Raw genomic sequence first — 16,859 nt, forward strand, 5'->3', positions numbered from 1 at the left:
GACAAAAAAAATCTTCTTTAATGTGGGAAGGGTCAATCCACTGCTTCCTGGAAAATGCAGTTAGGTTTAATCATTGGATAAAAAAGTTCAGTTTCTTCATCACATTTGTAATTTTGTTCTTGTTTTGATTGCAGTCTTTCTACCGTCACAAAGTTTTTTGCTTTGCCTGCTTTGCTTGTCTCACAGCAAAAAAAAAAAAAAAGTTGAAAAAAAAGGATCATTTCTGACTTTGACGTAAAGCAGAAGAAAATGCTAGGATTTTTAAATGTGCAAAAAGCAATAGTTTTAGTAAAACTGTTGACAGTTTCTTGAGTCTTTCTTAACTGTTGAACAAAAGCAGCCTACAGGTGGCATATTTTATACCAAAGATGAAGAAACTAGGTAGTGACGAGATCTTCCTTGTGTTGCTTTTTCTTTATATTTGTTTTTTTTTTTTTTTCATCTCTGAAACTGAGATTTTTTTTTCTTGCTTGTCATGCTGTTGGTGTGTGCGATGATTTTTACCAGTGACTGAGAAACATGCAGTAGGTCTTTAACACAGCTGCCTCAAACGGAATGTTTGTCACGTGACCGAAAGTGGTGATGATTCGTAACATCAGTTGAGAGACCAGACTGACCTGTGGGAAGTGGAGGAGGTAGGTATGTTATTGACAACAGGTTTTTATACTTTAGTGGTAAAGAGGCTGAAAATGCATAGAATCCTGTGGAATATTGGTGTGTGCACTTTTGAAAACCTGTGTAGACACCAAACAACCATGTCTTCAGACTGCATTGACCAATCTCAAATCCTAGACGTAGACACTGAGAGGCTGTAAGTCCTATCCAAATAGCTCTAGGTTTAATTCCAAACTAAGAAACAACAGCAACAAAAAAAACAAACTGTTTCACGCCGCTGTCTTGCCAAACAAGCCATTTAAAATGTGAGCGAGACGATGACCTCTGTTGGAGGAACGGGCATTTTTCTGTTGAACAAAATCATTTCAGCTCATGTATATTCTAAAAACGAGAGATATTTTGTTTTTCCTTCTCTTTTTGTGTTGCCTTTTCTTTTTGTCTTTTGATGTGTGAGCTGCTAAATAACTTTACATTATCGAGGATTGAGGTTGTCTTGTGTTGGGTGGGCGTGGAAGAGGTACACCTCCAGAATGACAGAAATTGGCCATTTTGAGTTCAGATGAAGACAGTTAGTTGTGTCATCCATGAAGCTGAAAGCATCCCAAAACATGGAAATAAGCATCTGCATTGTTTGTATAGAGTTAAATGGAACAAACGCCAACAGAGAAAATAATAAATGGACTTTCGCCTGGCTGATAGCTGCTCTGAGGTCACACCCTCAAAGCCCCACCTACCTGACCCTCCACCAATGAAAGGAAGCTGACGGAGGAACAGACAGACACATAGAACAAAGAACGGTTCAACCAAAATCAAGCAGATACAAACCTCTATGGTAACATAAATTATTGAGAGAAGGGAGAAAGTAGAGAAAGCGAGAAACAAAAAGTAATATTTATGAGATCATTTTTTTGTACAGGTGTGTAAAAGAAGATGCAACAGAAATAACTTTGATGATGCTATTTTTTTATTTGCTTGGTCACATTGCCTCCCATGTCTTTCAAAAATTGTGATTCTGAGAGTGTCTGTAGAACCAGTGGATATTGCTGTAGTTTCAAATGTCTCTTTTTTCTTTTTGTTTTCTTTTTAGACAAATCTTTCAATAAAAAAAAACAAACAAAACATTTCAAACAGTCAACACTGTTCTCGTGTGTTCTGCACCAGCGACATGGCACCACTAGAGGGTGATGAAGTACACAGTATGATAGAGGTGTAAGATGTAGCACAGAAGCTTCAATCTTATATAACAGCAACACAAGGTAGTAGTAGGAAAGTTTATTATACAATCAACATAGAGAAAACTGTTGTCAAAACAGGACCAACAGCATTACATGAGAACCATGTTCAATTCTCTCCAGTGCAAAGACAACAGTGTTAAGGAAAATGAGTATCATGTTTATACCGCCTCAAAGACACACACACACACACATACGTTTTTGTTCACGCTGTTTCGTGTCAGAAATGAGAGTATAATCAAGTGTTCTGTGATGCTTTTATTAAAAAAAAAAACACACACACACAACCCAAAACCTTAAGTAAAGCAGATCCATTTAGTGCGATCCCATATAAACATGCAAATTTAATACAAGGGGGAAAAACCTTAATGAAGTAGTTGGAGATAAATCTGAACTGTACCCTAGTCTCAGTGGACAAACAACCCCAACTTTGAAGTAATGATGTTCAAATATACTCTTGATATCCCTGTGTGCTGTATTATCGTCTATTGCCCTCCTAACACAAAAAGGAGTTTTTCTATCACAATTCTCTGATTTTATCTCTTCTGTTGTTCTCAGTTATGATCACATTTTTTACTGGCTGATGATTTTAATATCCATGTCAACGTCCAAAATAACTCTTGTGCATCTGAATTTTTAACTACATGTGAATCTTTTAATATGAAGCAGAATGTATCATCTCTGACACTCGAACGGTGCCACACTCCTGATTTAGCTTTTACTTTGGGTTTAGAAATGAGTTCGGACCATAAAATGGTTCACACACGCTTTAAATAAAAACTCTGCAGACTTAGCTGCTGCTTTCACTGCTCATTGTTGCATTTCCCAGTGCAGCAATGCAAATTACATGGTTAATTAGTTCAATACTATGTGCTTAATAACCTATGACCAAATAGCAACCATAAAAGCGAAGCCATGTCACATCTTCAACCAAAGACCCTGGATACATGAAAATATTACAAATCTAAAAAGAGAATGTAGAAGACCTGAATGTAGGCTGAAAAACATGAAACTCAGTTCACAAAATACAAGTGAGGGAATTATTATCTGTATTTAATTCACTGGTAAAGAACAACAGACCCTCTTAGTTACTAGTGTATAAGTGTGTAAGCTCACACCCATAACCCTTAAGGATTTGGCTGACATTGTATGCAGTATTAATATCAGTGGCTGCAAACTTGACAGTCTTCCTTCTGCCCTATTCAAAGAGGTTTTAGAGTGATCGCCTCCTGGTTTCTCAACATGGTAAATCGCGTTTATATGGCTCTGTTCCAGACTATTTAGAACAAGCCTGGACCTAGACCCAAGACTCCAGCATAACTACTGTCCCATATCTAAGCTGCCTTTACACTCAAAAACTGTCGAAAAAGTGGTTTGTAAGCAACTCTTAGAAATAATGTTAGGAAACAATATATTTGGCAAATTCCAATCTGGTTTACAGTACCGAAACAGCCTCACTTAGAGTGACAGATGTTTAACGAGCACTGACTTTTTGTCTGGTGTATTTATCCATGTTGTTGGCCATTTTACTCCTTAAATTTGTATTTTTCTATTTTTTTTTATTTTTTTTGTGCTTTGTTTTAATATTTTGCATCACCATAACAGAATGGTGATCAAGCATAGTACTTAGAGGATTCGTTCAATCCTGAAAACCACAATAACCTGGACTTTTTGGACTGCTGCCTTACTGCCATTAAAGACTGGATGTTTTCCAACTTCCTACAGCTAAACACAGACAAAAGTACTGGTAGTTTGCCCAAATCCTATTTCTAATACCCTCACATTGGACTGCTAACAAACACAAAACAGGCAGCTAGAAACCTAAGCACTGTTTTCAACTGCCATCTCAACTTCAATCAACAAATTAACAGTCTTAAAACTTATTTAGAAATCAGAAATATTGCCACGGTCAAACCAGTGCTACCATGACACATAGTTCAACAACTCCCCATTTTCTCCCCTCTAGATCACTGTAACTCATTATTCACCTGTCTAAACAACACAGCAGTTGCCCATCTACAGCTGGTACTAAATGCAGCCCTAAATTATGTGAGGTGCATGTAAACAACTGTGTCTAATTTTCACCTGTTAAACAACAATATTTTAATTTATTGGAGTGTGAAAAACTAACCCACTCAAATCTTTGTGAGTATCCCTGAGGAACAAATAAATGTTTTAATACTTTTTAGCATAGTGCATTACAGCATGGTAATAACATGGCTATAGTGTGGTAATTACATGGTGTTACATGAGTATTACCTTATTATTACTAAAGTAATAAGCAGATATTAGCTTGGTATCAAGATTGGGTACATCTGAGTTATATTGGATGAAATTTATGTAATGGGGTAATAAAGGGCCCAAAACAGATAATTGTGTATTACTAATTCCCCAGGTGTTAAAAATTAAATGTATAATTGCCATGTATGTTTCTCTGGCCATTGGTTTTCAATTTTAGAAAATGACTGTAGTAGAAACTGGTAGTTTAGCATTTTGCAGCCCTGATTTCTGGTTATTACATAGAAACCACCACCAGTGTTCCCAGGTAACAAGTCACAATATTAAACAGATCATTTGTTCAGTATTGCCCTGAAACAGAAGGGGGTGTATGGAACATATGGGAGGATAATTTACAGCATTATAATATGGTGATTGCCAATTTTGAATTCCAAGAATGATTTTTAAGGTGTTAAACCTATAGCTTTATAGATAGTGAAAACATCAGTCTATATTACCTCATTATTATCAGGCTATTACTAATACTAATGCCACTATATTATCATTTTAAATACAAATATTACACTAATTGCTCCATCAGGTTACCATGTTGTTACCATAATATTACAGTTACTAAATGGTTTTACCTTATTACCATCTTTTAATGTGTTTCGCCCTTATTATCCTTTGTTGTTGGCCCCTTATTGCCCTCTTACATAAATTTCAGTCCAATATTCATACCCATATATACTAGTTGTTCATAGCAAGTTACTGTCTGGTCAATACTTTGGTAATTACATGGTGTTATCCAAATATTACCTAATTATTACCAAATTATTACCACAGTGCTACCTTTTTTGAAGTGTTTTTACTGTCTCAAGAAAACTCGTCTCTCATGTGAAGCGAGCAGGATACACAGGACTCACTGTGAGGCTCTTTCTTCAGTTTTTAAAAAACTATATGGATTGAAATGGCTAAGGCTGAAAATAAAAATAATTAAAAAAACATTTTCATTTGTATCTTTGCACATGCTACTGTCACACTACTTACAGGATTACAACAGCACCATAGGTTTACAGTGGCAGATAATTTCCCCTTATTTTTCTGAGAGTTTAACTCTCAGAAGCAGGAACGAATGAGGAAGATAAAAACTATGACAACAGTCACGATGGTTAGTGCTGAAAATAAAAAGATAAGGCCGGCAAAGACAGGGTTTGTCATGGGGAGGATTTCTTTCACTTCAGATGGGATCATATTGGACATGTTCAGCATGTAGCCCAAACTCCAACCTATGCTGGTTGACTTTACCTACAGATAAGATGAGACAAGACAAGAGATGATGTAACTGTGAATTGGTATGCCATACACAATATATTGTCAATAACATATGCTTCCCGTTAGCTTATCGTCACTTTGCATGTCTGGAGAAGTTATGGACATTAAACAGCCCTGTCATGAAAATTACAGCTCAAGGGCAAAAAATAAGTCATAACACCCAGAGATCATCCCTGTGAAAAAAAACTTGCCACCAGACTCCCAGACACCTCAAAGGCACTGACCAGCTCACCCAGAACACTAACTCCCTTGTTGGTCAGGGAGTGTCGCCAGCAGTAGAGGACCTACTTGCAAAGTCTAAAGGCTAACCGCCATGTAATTTGGAAACTGTGGCTGTAATGTGCCACTTTTTAATAGCTGCTATATTTTGTTATGACTCATGAGTGATAGACGGAGTGTTGCAGTTGAGGAATCCCCTTCTGTTGAGGGAGTTCCTTTGTGAGAGAGGCTCCATGTCCTCAGGGCTTCCTGGAGCAATACATTGCCTGCCTTTCACTCTGGCCTCAATTTTTTGAGCTGCCTGATCAGTATTTCAGCCATCCTTTCCTTACGGGTCACAATGGGTGGCCTAATTCACATTTGTCTTATGTTAAAATGCTGCTAAACATCTGAACACTAGGGACTAGCCTGGCCATTTTCTGATGGTTTTATATATAATATTATTATAACCCTAAAATGTATGATGCATATATTATTTTTTGAGATTTTTTATGAACACAGAAATAATAGAGTGGATATTTATTGGCGTCATAGCTCTGTGTTGAAAAGCAGAAGACATTAGTTTGAGCAAGTACTTTTTTGTTCAACCAACCTGTTTTGCGAAGTTGATGTTTTTAAAGGTAACTTTGTCGAACTTGTATCCATCTGCCAGCAAACTGAACATGTAGTGACCCGAATAGCAGTAACGCTTAAGATATTTATCAGAGATCCATGTCTTTTCTTCTTTAAGCTGAAAGAAAGAGAAACAGAGGTCAGAGTACAGTCTGTGATTAGAAGAGTATTGATACAAATGCTTATTCTTATAACAAAATATCATGTTATGTTATGGTTATGGTCAAAATTCAGATTAAATATCCTATATATAGGTTATTAGGACCCTAATATTGAGTCCATGACAAGACAGAGACAAAACAATGTGTGATCTAGACTGATTACTAACAGTTAAGTTGAGGTTGGAGATATTTACCAACATAATACCCCTCAACTCACCCCTCCTTCTCCATGGTGGCAACTGAAAATGCAAGAGGCCCTTTCTAATGCTGGTGTTTGCTTTGTACTATCTGGGCAGCTTTAGAAACATGGCAGCGCAAGAGCACCGGCTCTCTCTCTCTTTCTCTCTCTCTCTCTCTCTAGATATAAAAGGCTCATTCTAACGCAATAATTCCACTGAGCACGTCTCTGTTACCCCACAAGTGCAAAAGTCCTCCACATCGGGGGCGACATGATGGAGTTAATGAGGCACAGGTGGTCAGGTTGATAAGACAGAGATGGTTTAATTGGATGGGCCTGGGTGGCAGGACCGCGAGATGGAGTGCCATGCTCCAGTTCCTGAACTTTAGTTATAATAACTTAATTTGACTTCACGAGACCCCGCCATAGTTTAATGTTAAGGTGTTTTTCTTTTTTTAATTAGCTGAAGATTTTGGAAAGGATAGGGAAAAGGGGTCTGGGTTGTCGGATGAGGGGAAATGGTCGAAGTTGGTGGATGAAGGAAAGTGTGTCAAGGTTGTTGGATGAGGTTGAGGGTCAGAGTGGGGTACATCCCGATGGGCACACATCTTGGTCATCATCCCCCAAAGGTAGTACTGGGCTAGGCGGGAATGGCCTCAATAAATATTGCTGAGGTGGCTGTTGGATGTAGCTGCTGTAAGCTTGGTAGGACCTGTTGCTGTAGACTTTGATAGTGTGTTTAATCAAAAGAGGAAAAAGGGATGAGAGAGGCCGAACTGGTTGGCCTTACTCTGTTTGAGGTTAAACCGGAGGGTGTCTTGGGAGTGGATGGAGATGTCTGAGAGAGTTGTGTGTTGAGAGGGGTTCTGAGTAGATGTGGTAGAAGTGAATTCCGGTCATCATCGGAAGCAGAAGAATGCCAGGAGGAACACTGATTCAAGGGTCGAGCAGATGAATGAAAGGTTTGTGGTTAAGGGTAAGCATTTTGGGAAGCTGAGTTTCTGCTTAACGTGGGCCTTTATCAGCATGGTGACGTGGGGATGAGAAATGGAAGGGGCTGGAGCTCTGGAGAGCAGTTTGGCGAAGAAGCTGATGCTGCTGAGATACACTTGGATGGATGTTCTGATTTTAAGAACCTTATGGGTGTATGTGATGAAGCTTGTTATTGTAATGATGTCGAAGGAGGGGAAAGGGAGGTTGTGAAGGGCATGGAGTGACTTGAAACAGCACTATCTGGTATAGTACAATGATTGGGTTTTAGTTGACAGCTGTTCAGTATGGTTTGCTGAGATGAAGCAACTAAGTGGGGGAGCTGGAGGTTTAGATGTAGACGGTGTCTGAAAATGGTGGGACTGGTGTTGGGTGAGGGTCCGCATCTGCTGCCAGGGTTTTAATTTCTGGAATGAGAACCGAGAGCGACAGTCAGCGATGCAGTTTTGGTGGCCGGGAATGAGAGGTGCACGGATTACGAGGTGGTGCTGGGCTGAGACTAAGGTAAGGCATCGGAAGAATTAATGATGTCCAGTGATTGTGATCAGTCTTTGTTGATGATGTCGATGGTAGTGAGCTTGTCTGAGTGAATAAGGATTACTTTTCTGGACCATTTGTACCCCCCAAGGAAATGCGACGATTAGGGCAGGATATACTGTAGTTCACAGAGGGCAGAGGAAGGGGAGAGTGAGGAGTGAGTCAGTTCTGTAGGCCAAACAGAGGCAAACCATCTACTTCTGTAGTAGTCTCCAAAACCTCTTGAGGGTGTGGCATCTGTGTACAGATGGATGTCCTCTGGTTGGGTGACTGGGTTGTCGTAAAGAAACACTGTTGAAGACAGAAACGCGTGCCACATTTTCAGCTCCATTTTGCTGTTTTTTTTGCAGAGTGTGATGGATGGATGGCAGAAGACAGGGATAGCAGGTGGGAGACGAAGGATCGACCCTGGGGGATAATGCATATTGTGTATATGAGGTGTCCGAGCAGGGAGAGAAGCTGGCGCTTTGTGTAGCAGTAAGTATGAGGTAGATGGAGATGAACAAGGTGGTACGTAGTAGCCACTCAGTTAGCAGGGCACTTTTTGAAGGTGAGTGACTCAAGGGTGATGCCGAGGAATTTAAGGGGCATGCCGAGTCATGTTGTTTTATCTGCTGACAGGGGAGCGCCAAGTTGGTGGGAGGTTGATTTGAAGGTTGAGAGTGGATGACATAAGGCAGGTTGTGGTTGTTTGCGGAGTATAAAGGGCTTCAGAAAGAGAATAGAATATTTTGGGCATCTTTTGCATACAAAGGTGAGACGGATTACTGTAACATAGAAGCGGCCTCTCCAGGACAGTCTGAGGAACCTCCTGAGATCTGGGCAGATGGGCAGGACCCAGAAAGCACTGGTGATGTCAAGCACCATGGGCGGTGAGATGGATGAGGTTGATGATGTGGGTGATGGTGGTATGATGCCTGGAAAAATCTGGGCTGGGGATGAGGCTGTTGATGCTTAGAGTGGTGGTGCTGTGGGGGGACGAGAGGTCTATGATGGGCCTCTTTTTGCCAGAGTATTTTCATGTGGGGATGCCAGTGGGACTGAAACAGTAGATGGGGAAGGGGGGGGCTGGATAATGGGCTGATCTTGAAGCCATCCTTTAATTCTCTGTGGAGTAGCATGTCCACTGTGTTGGGTGCGGTGTCTGGGAGACTGGCTATTACCTTGTATACAGTTTAGAGGACTGCGACCTCTGCATGGGTGAAGTGGCGTTGGTGGTGTCTGGCTGGAGAGTAGTGAATGAGGTGCTGCTGGAGGTCATAGACAGCGGAGAGCAGGCATCGTGGCTGCCTGGCTGGCCATGCCAGAGTAGAGGTGATCACAGACAGGGGTGATTTGGAGATGACAGAATGATCGTCAAAGAGATTGATGTGGAAAGGATTGAGGAACAGCTCTTGGTCCATTGGGAAGCTGATTTGGTACTTTATTTTAGTTTCAAAATGCTAGTCTTAGTGCAGTCAAACTTGAGACGAATGCGAGAGAAGTGATTAGGTTTGCCTATTGAGATTGAAGGAGCGATGGGGCGATGTCGGTGGTTGAGTTAATAAGGCACAGGTGGTTAGGTTTATGAGACACGGGTGGTTTAGTTGGACATACCTGGGTGGCAGATCAGTGGGGTGGAGTGGCATGGTCCAGTTCCTGGACCTTAGTTATAATAACTTCATTTAGATAAGATCAGATAAAACATCTATACGGATGGAAATTTAGATATGATGCAGCTATTATGGACCTTGATGCACAGGAGAAATTTCCCCTCTGGCATGGCAGAAATACTTTTTAAGTACAGGTGAACTTTAACTAGTTTTGACATCAGGTTTTAACCAACACCAAATCAACACACAGTGATCCTCAAGCTGCATCATTGATAAGTACAATTATTGTAGAATGTGGTTTGCCAGTGTGCAATAATGGCAGAGTTTGCCTTACCACTTCCTTGAGTGAGCATGCTTCATTCTTCGTTTCCAACTTTGCTCTAGATTTTTGCTTATATATTCTCTTTCTTTTCTTCTCACCCTCTTGTTCCACCTCTTCTCCTCCTCTTATTACGGTAGCTGTATAGCAACTCGAAGAACTTACCACTTTCCAGTGTGAGTTGCAGAATTGCTTGACCGAGGCATTGAATTTATCAAAATCTAAATTGAAGTGATTGAAATCTTCTGTGCCATTTTTCAGCAGCGCCCTAGCAGTGTAGAAGAATCCTGCATATGCCTGGAAGGAACAGTAGAAACATATCATATCAGAAACATACTGTATATTTAATGAACAGAAACATATTCATGTATGCCTTTTAATTTGGAATGCATGTTACCATAAAATCTCCAGTGACAGGTGGCTGCTCAACGCCATTGAAGGAACACTGAGATGAGGAGCAAGTCTCGAAATCAAATATGGACTTGACCATGCTTAAACACCTGTCTGAGTCAGCGACTCCAACCATGAAGTATTCCTGATCTGGGTTGTAGCCTCTCGGTTTCTTTGTGCATTCTGTGTTGTAAACGGTTGAGGCTTTTATGGTTGTGTTATAACCTTCAGGGAAGCAGGGGTTAATAATGTAGGCTGGGTTTGATGATTCCTGGAACATTACAAGGAGGAAGAAAATGTCAAATGAAGGATGGGACAGGAAAACACATGGGGGGATGAGATGAGAGGGGAGAGTTTGGACAGTCCCACTGACAGACACCATCTTTACATAAATCATGACATTTATTTGAACTAAATACAGATCCTGATGTTAATGCTAACTTTAGTTAACATTTTATACTAAAACCCAGCCAAAAAATGTATACCCATGACACAGTCTCACAGCCATCACATGCATGCTTCTCCAGAAAAAAATATTAACAATTTTGCTATAAGCTGCCAGAAATGGTGCATTTCTCACAGACTAGCTTGACAGCATTCTTGATCTGATCAATACTCTTTACAACATAATGCATTCCGGACTTCGCTCCATTTGCCTGTTAGCAATTAACTTGCTTAACTTGGCACTAATGGATGTTTAACCTGCACATGTATGCAGAAAAAGCACATAATGCCACTGCTGCTTGCACTGGACAGAAACTTATACTGTCAAGGGGGCAAACTCACCCCAAAGAGGTTTGAACTCCAGTGATAGACACAATATTTCCATGTGCACTACTGTAACCCTTGTGTGAAATGTGTCTTTTCGCATGTGGAAATCACAATTTAACATGAGGTTTCAACATTTTCACAAATCGTATGCTATTGTCACATATGAATTCAAATTTTAACATGTGAAAAGAAAAATAAAGTCACATGTTAATGCTAACTTTAGTTAACATTTCATACTAAGACCCAGCCAAAAAATGTATACCTATGACACAGTCTCACAGCATAACAGTGCCATGCTTCTCCAGCAACAGTTACAATTACTTGTGCCATAAGCTGCCAGAAATTATGCATTTCTCACTGACTAGCTTGACTGCATTCCCGATCCAATCAATATTTTTAATGACATTATGCATTCCTGACTTGTCTTCCTTTGCCTTTTAGCAAGTCTGGGACAGCTGTGGTCACAGATCAATTCTAAATTTGGCATTAATGGATGTTTAACCTGCACATTTATGTAGAATATGAAGCTCAGCGCAAATTCATGCAGGAAACGGAAGTCATAAGCCCCAGCTATTGTCAGCTGACAGCCAGCTGATCAGATCAGCACCAGTCTCCGAGCAACCACGTTCACTCTTCCAAATTAGGCAGTCGATTTAAACCCAAGCTGTCATTCACTGATCTCTCCTTCAACACTGCTGCACGCATATCACAGCTGCCGGCAAGCTTGCCACCACCACCCCAGCCTCCATGCATTAGGGTTAGGGTTAGGGTATGCATTGTGCTCCCCAGATTGACCTAGCATGCTGCTTGTCAAATCTGGGGAGCTCCTGGATGGGAGCCTTCAGTGCCAAGCCTAACTATTTATCATTTGTCAAAGTAAATGATGTAAGCAAATGATGAGTGTTCCTGAATTAAAAGCAAATAATCCCACTGCTGTTTGACCGACACATAGGCACTTAAACATGAACAAAAAATCAAACAGACGTAGACTGTTAAATGGGGCAAACTCCAAAATAATGACCACTCATATCATACCTGAGAGATTTGAACTTCAGTGATAGACACAATTTCTTCCATGCACTAATCTAATCCTTGTGTGAAATCTCACAATTTCACATGAAAATTCAATATTTTCACATTTGATCTGCTATTTTCACATTAAATCTTATATGTGGATCATGACTTACACATGTAGAAGGGAAAAATGGTTGGTGAAAAAATGACATTTTCAAACATTTTCACATATGACCTCAAAGTACTGCAAATAAATAATGTCACACTTTAAGTATTGTTCACGACCAAATGAAAATTTAGACATAAGAAGTTTACATATTTGACATGATTAGCAACGGATGGAAAAGGTGCGTACCTGGATTATTTTGTCCAGAATCCTCTTCTCTACCTCACTGTTGCCATAGCAGAGGAAACTGTGTGTGTACACATTGTAAGGATAACCGTACAGTTTGATAGACATGTAGTCTGGGCCTGTGAGATTATCCGTAATTGCAAAGGCAATCTGTGTTGATGCTCCACCGAGGTCCATGGATCCAACAGTCTTTGCCCCATCTGGGCGTATATAGGCGTTCCACATGTTTTTCTGCCATTATAATGGGAAAGGTTAGTTTACCATGTGAAGGCCCTGTTTGTTTAACAGCATATTCAAAGCAATGGTTTGTCGGTTATTCTAGAATTTTTTTTTGTTATATTACTAGTAAACCTCTTAACATCATGACAGCTGAAAGGAAAGAAATCAGGAAAAATATGCAGTAACTGTGGCTGTTGCAGGACTAACAAGACTAACAAGCCCATCAAGCTGTCTAATTCGGCCTGTATGCAAAGACTGAACAGGACACCCCTTACACAAGTCTTCCACGGGGCTAGACGGATGTATTGATAAGAGTATTAGCAAGCTTGTGGCACAAGAACGTCAGAAATTTCCAGGCAACATTTCCCAATGCTAACTGCAATGAGTACTTACAGTAGCCATGTTCGTTGTTTACACTCATTATGACAGTGCTCGGTGTTTTCTAACATGCTGCTGTCATCACAGTACACAGCCACAGCAGTTTGCTAACTCTGTAGCACTAAGCACACCGCCCCTGACCCAAAGAACAAATGAGCAACAGCAGCAGCAGTAACAAACTATTCAATTGCTAACGGAGTATCACACAGGACAGACAAGTCCAATAATAGAGCCACTGCCGTGCCACACACTCCTATACCAGATAATGTTAGCCCAAAGCATACAACGTCCCTTTGGACTGAGGTAGAACTGTGAAGGCTATCATGCTTTTGTTAACATGACTGTAGCAGTTTGGCATGTAATTGAGAATGTATTTATTGTTCTCCGTCCTGCACTCTGTTGCTATGTCAAAAGGGCATTGGACAACCAAAAATACTGTGTCTAACCTAAGCCCCCAGGAAGAGCACTAGACTTTGAAGCCAACATTTGTAGTGGCCAAACCATATAATAACATTGTCACATTTAATGTAAAGTCATTGGTCTAGCACAGTTCCTCAACACCTGGCAGAAACTGGGGTCATTGCCCCAGCTTGAAGAGAACTTGTGGTTAAGGTCATGCAGCTGTGAATTGCTGATCCTAGGTACAGCCCCTGTTCAATAATGAGAGTTTTGTGACAGCCCCTCCCTCTCCCGCACACTTATACGGTATAAGTGAGCGCGAGATACCCCTTTTGTACTAGTCAAAATCCCACTTTAATGTGCTAAAATCAGGCTTTTTTGTGCAATGGGATTATGTAAACTCTGCACTTACACCGCAGGACCAGGGTGAACACTCTCAATTCCACCATGCAAAATGATGATGCATTCAACAACATCTTGTGGTGGCGCGTAAATAAAGAAGGAGTTTGGGATGTGGTAAAACACCTCCCAGCTGGCCAGTTAGAGCTGCAGTGCAGTCAGGTAGTGCACAGTTATGTGTTTTGGTGGAGTGGCTCTAAAGGGAACCCTAATGGGAGGAAGTAGGACTTTTCCAGATGGACACTACACTTTTACCAACCCCAGCTTTAAAGGGTAAGTACACTTTGATCTATATAGATGTGTCTTACCTCGATTAAGTTTCCCATGAGGTAGTTGACAGTGACCCACCCATACAGCCCTTCCTCTTGACCAGTGATGATGGAAGCGCCTTTGAAGTTAACCGGCAAAGAACTTAGGTATTTTCGGAGACTTGCCATGACGGCGTTGGACCTCTTCTCGTCCTGCTCACTTATAGCAAAACAGAAAACAGCAGTAATGTGTAGCTTTTCTTTTGGAAAGTTAGATGAGCAGATTGATACGTCTCTCACGTCTGTACACTACACGTTAAGCTATAGAGTTAGCTAGGAGACAATTAGCTTGACATAAAGACTAAATCCAAGAGGAAACATTTAGCCTGGCTCTGTTCAACGGTAACAAAAATCCTGGCTGACCAGTAACTTTGATGTTCATGATTATACACATTTCATTTGTCTGAGCCATACAAAATTACTTTATTGTATTGAGTATTTTAAATATGTGGTTACCTTCAGGATGTAATGTTACCTTTGAACAATACCAGGCCAGTTGTTTCCCCTTTACTCCCAGTCTTTAATGCTAAATGTCCAACAGGAAGAGCAATAGCTAAATATCATCCTTAGCAGATGGAGTATTTACACTTGAACTGTCTGAAATGAAAGCAAGTCAAACAAATCAAACTAAAGCTATTTAAATTTGCTCTGTGCTGGACCTGTTATCTATTTTATACATTGAAGTGTCCTACTGAACCAGTGTAAGAACTGACTACAAAGCCTGAGAGCAGAGTGAAGGATCAAATCATCTCTAGGACTAATAGCATGAAAGGATCTGTAAAGCTAAGTTAGCATCTAGCTGCGTTTCCACTGCAGGAACTTCCCCCCATGTGCTTCAAAACATCAACATTTTAGCTCCGTGAAAAGTAGTACCTGGAGGTTTGAGCAGGAAACGCAGACTGCCATGTAGGCCACACTTCTCACTATGTTTGGACTTCAAGTTTCACTGCTCCACTTTCTGACTTTGGCCCAAGCCTGCTGTCTAAACATGCTTTTACTGTTGGCGCTTCCTCATGGCTCAAAACCACGTGGTGCATGAATGAGGTTGTATTGCTCTGATCCTTCCTGTCTCCTCTCCATTTTGAGCCATAGTGAGAGAATAGCTCAAAACTAACTTTTCGTTGACGCTTTCTTACTGTAACAGTCTCATTCCAGCAGTAGCTCCCAGGTAGAGAGGTGTGGCATTCTGTTTTGCAGCAGGAATGGCATTAATGATGTTGTCCATGCAGACTTGGAATGCTTTCCACGACTCTGCATCTTTCTGTGGGTCAGCTTTCATCTCTGAGATACCGGCACCTGTGGGCACAAGGCCAAGATAAAATCATATCAGCAAGTACTAACCACATGAAGTAAAATGCCTTTGTTAATGTTTTTGTAAGGGTTTTTAACTCAGCTGAATAAAGGTTGATGGATGACTCAAATCTTTATCTTAATCACACCCCATACACCCCCAAAATCTGCTGCTGTTGTTTTAGAGACAATGACTCACCAGCAACTCTACAGTTCTTTATCTCCGTTACCACTCCTGTGTCATTCTGCTTCTCTCCTGGCCACTCGTACAGGTACACGGTGGATCGAGACGAACCCGAGTCTATCACTATGCCATACTGAAGGGGAGAAGAAGAAACAAAAACATGTTTCAGGGTCACATTTTCCATTTGAATGTAACCACAGAGAGGCTGCTGCAACCCCCACCACCGTCCCCTCACCATTACAAACTCACACATGGGCATTCAGGACCCTCCTTTAGTAAGCTGCCTGATGAGAGAAACCTCCTGCTTTGACCCTTACATCTGGATAACGTCCAGCATCGCATTCGCAACTGAGTGTGTGTCGGAGCTGAGACATGTGTTTGTGTACACATCTCTGTCTCTCTTTCTCTGTATGGATGTGTTCTGAGAATTGTTTTATACCGTTACTTTGTTAAAATGAAGAAGATCTACAGCCACATAACAGTCCCTCTAAGTTCACATATGTGTATGTGTTCACCTCTAAGCTGTACTCCTTGAACCTCCAGGTGTCCTGGATGACAGCAACAGCAATGAGGGCAGCAATACTGGTCAAGAGGAGTAGCAACACCCCTGCTATGCGACACTTGTAGCCCATTTGCCGTCCGTCCGTTTCCTGTTTGGAGGCCATTTCCTGTTGAAAGAAATACAAGATAATATGAAGAAAAAGAAGTACTGTGGTTCTCGCTAAAAGCATTTTGTCTCTCAGCTTGATGACATGTGGAGAGGTCTGAAAACGGATGATAAGCAATAATAGTACACTTTATTTACCAAGGGGATCCTGATTGGCTGAACTGTTTTGTTTTCAACACTTACCTTTAATCATGAACAGTAATTGAAGTGTGATTTAGGAGAGGTTTGGGAGGCACCAGTTCCCAGCAGGATCAAGTGTTGACAAGTTTTAAGGGCTTGCCGGTCAGCAAGACACAAACAGCCTCTAAGAACAATGCAGTTCATTAGCCAGCAAGTACATTTTGCTGACTTCTCATGAAAGCCTCACATATTTAGTTTTCAAAATCTCAAAGGTGTCGTTTTGGTGTGTGCAGCTGCACCGAAGTATGATAATGATGATGCTTGTAGCGAATTTTATCTCCACCTTCTTCCAAACAGTGAT

At 40.9% G+C, this 16,859-nt stretch overlaps 1 protein-coding gene across 1 annotated transcript; it reads right to left on the reverse strand.

Moving 5' to 3' along the window:
• Window positions 1–420: 420 nt before the first annotated feature.
• Window positions 421–16,375, reverse strand: LOC119006497 (ectonucleoside triphosphate diphosphohydrolase 3-like). The gene is made up of 9 exons (XM_037075252.1): window positions 16,227–16,375; window positions 15,727–15,844; window positions 15,374–15,533; window positions 14,238–14,397; window positions 12,538–12,765; window positions 10,405–10,668; window positions 10,173–10,304; window positions 6,211–6,348; window positions 421–5,372 (listed from the first exon to the last, which is right to left on the reverse strand). The coding sequence occupies exons 1-9, from the start codon at window positions 16,341–16,343 to the stop codon at window positions 5,184–5,186; spliced, it is 1,506 nt and encodes a 501-aa protein (XP_036931147.1). The 5' UTR covers window positions 16,344–16,375; the 3' UTR covers window positions 421–5,183.
• Window positions 16,376–16,859: the final 484 nt, after the last annotated feature.

Source organism: Acanthopagrus latus, chromosome 17 (genome assembly GCF_904848185.1).
Source record: "Acanthopagrus latus isolate v.2019 chromosome 17, fAcaLat1.1, whole genome shotgun sequence".
Classification (NCBI taxonomy): domain Eukaryota; kingdom Metazoa; phylum Chordata; class Actinopteri; order Spariformes; family Sparidae; genus Acanthopagrus; species Acanthopagrus latus.

Excerpts from the sequence above, each read along its gene's own strand:
- LOC119006497 (XM_037075252.1), bottom strand. The coding sequence starts at position 16,343 with ATGGGCTACAAGTGTCGCATAGCAGGGGTGTTGCTACTCCTCTTGACC. Across the intron at positions 12,766-14,237 it reads TCATGGGAAACTTAATCGAG|AAAAACATGTGGAACGCCTA; the intron begins GTAAGACACATC and ends TTATAATGGCAG. Across the intron at positions 6,349-10,172 it reads GCAACTCACACTGGAAAGTG|CTTAAAGAAGAAAAGACATG; the intron begins GTAAGTTCTTCG and ends TCTTTCTTTCAG.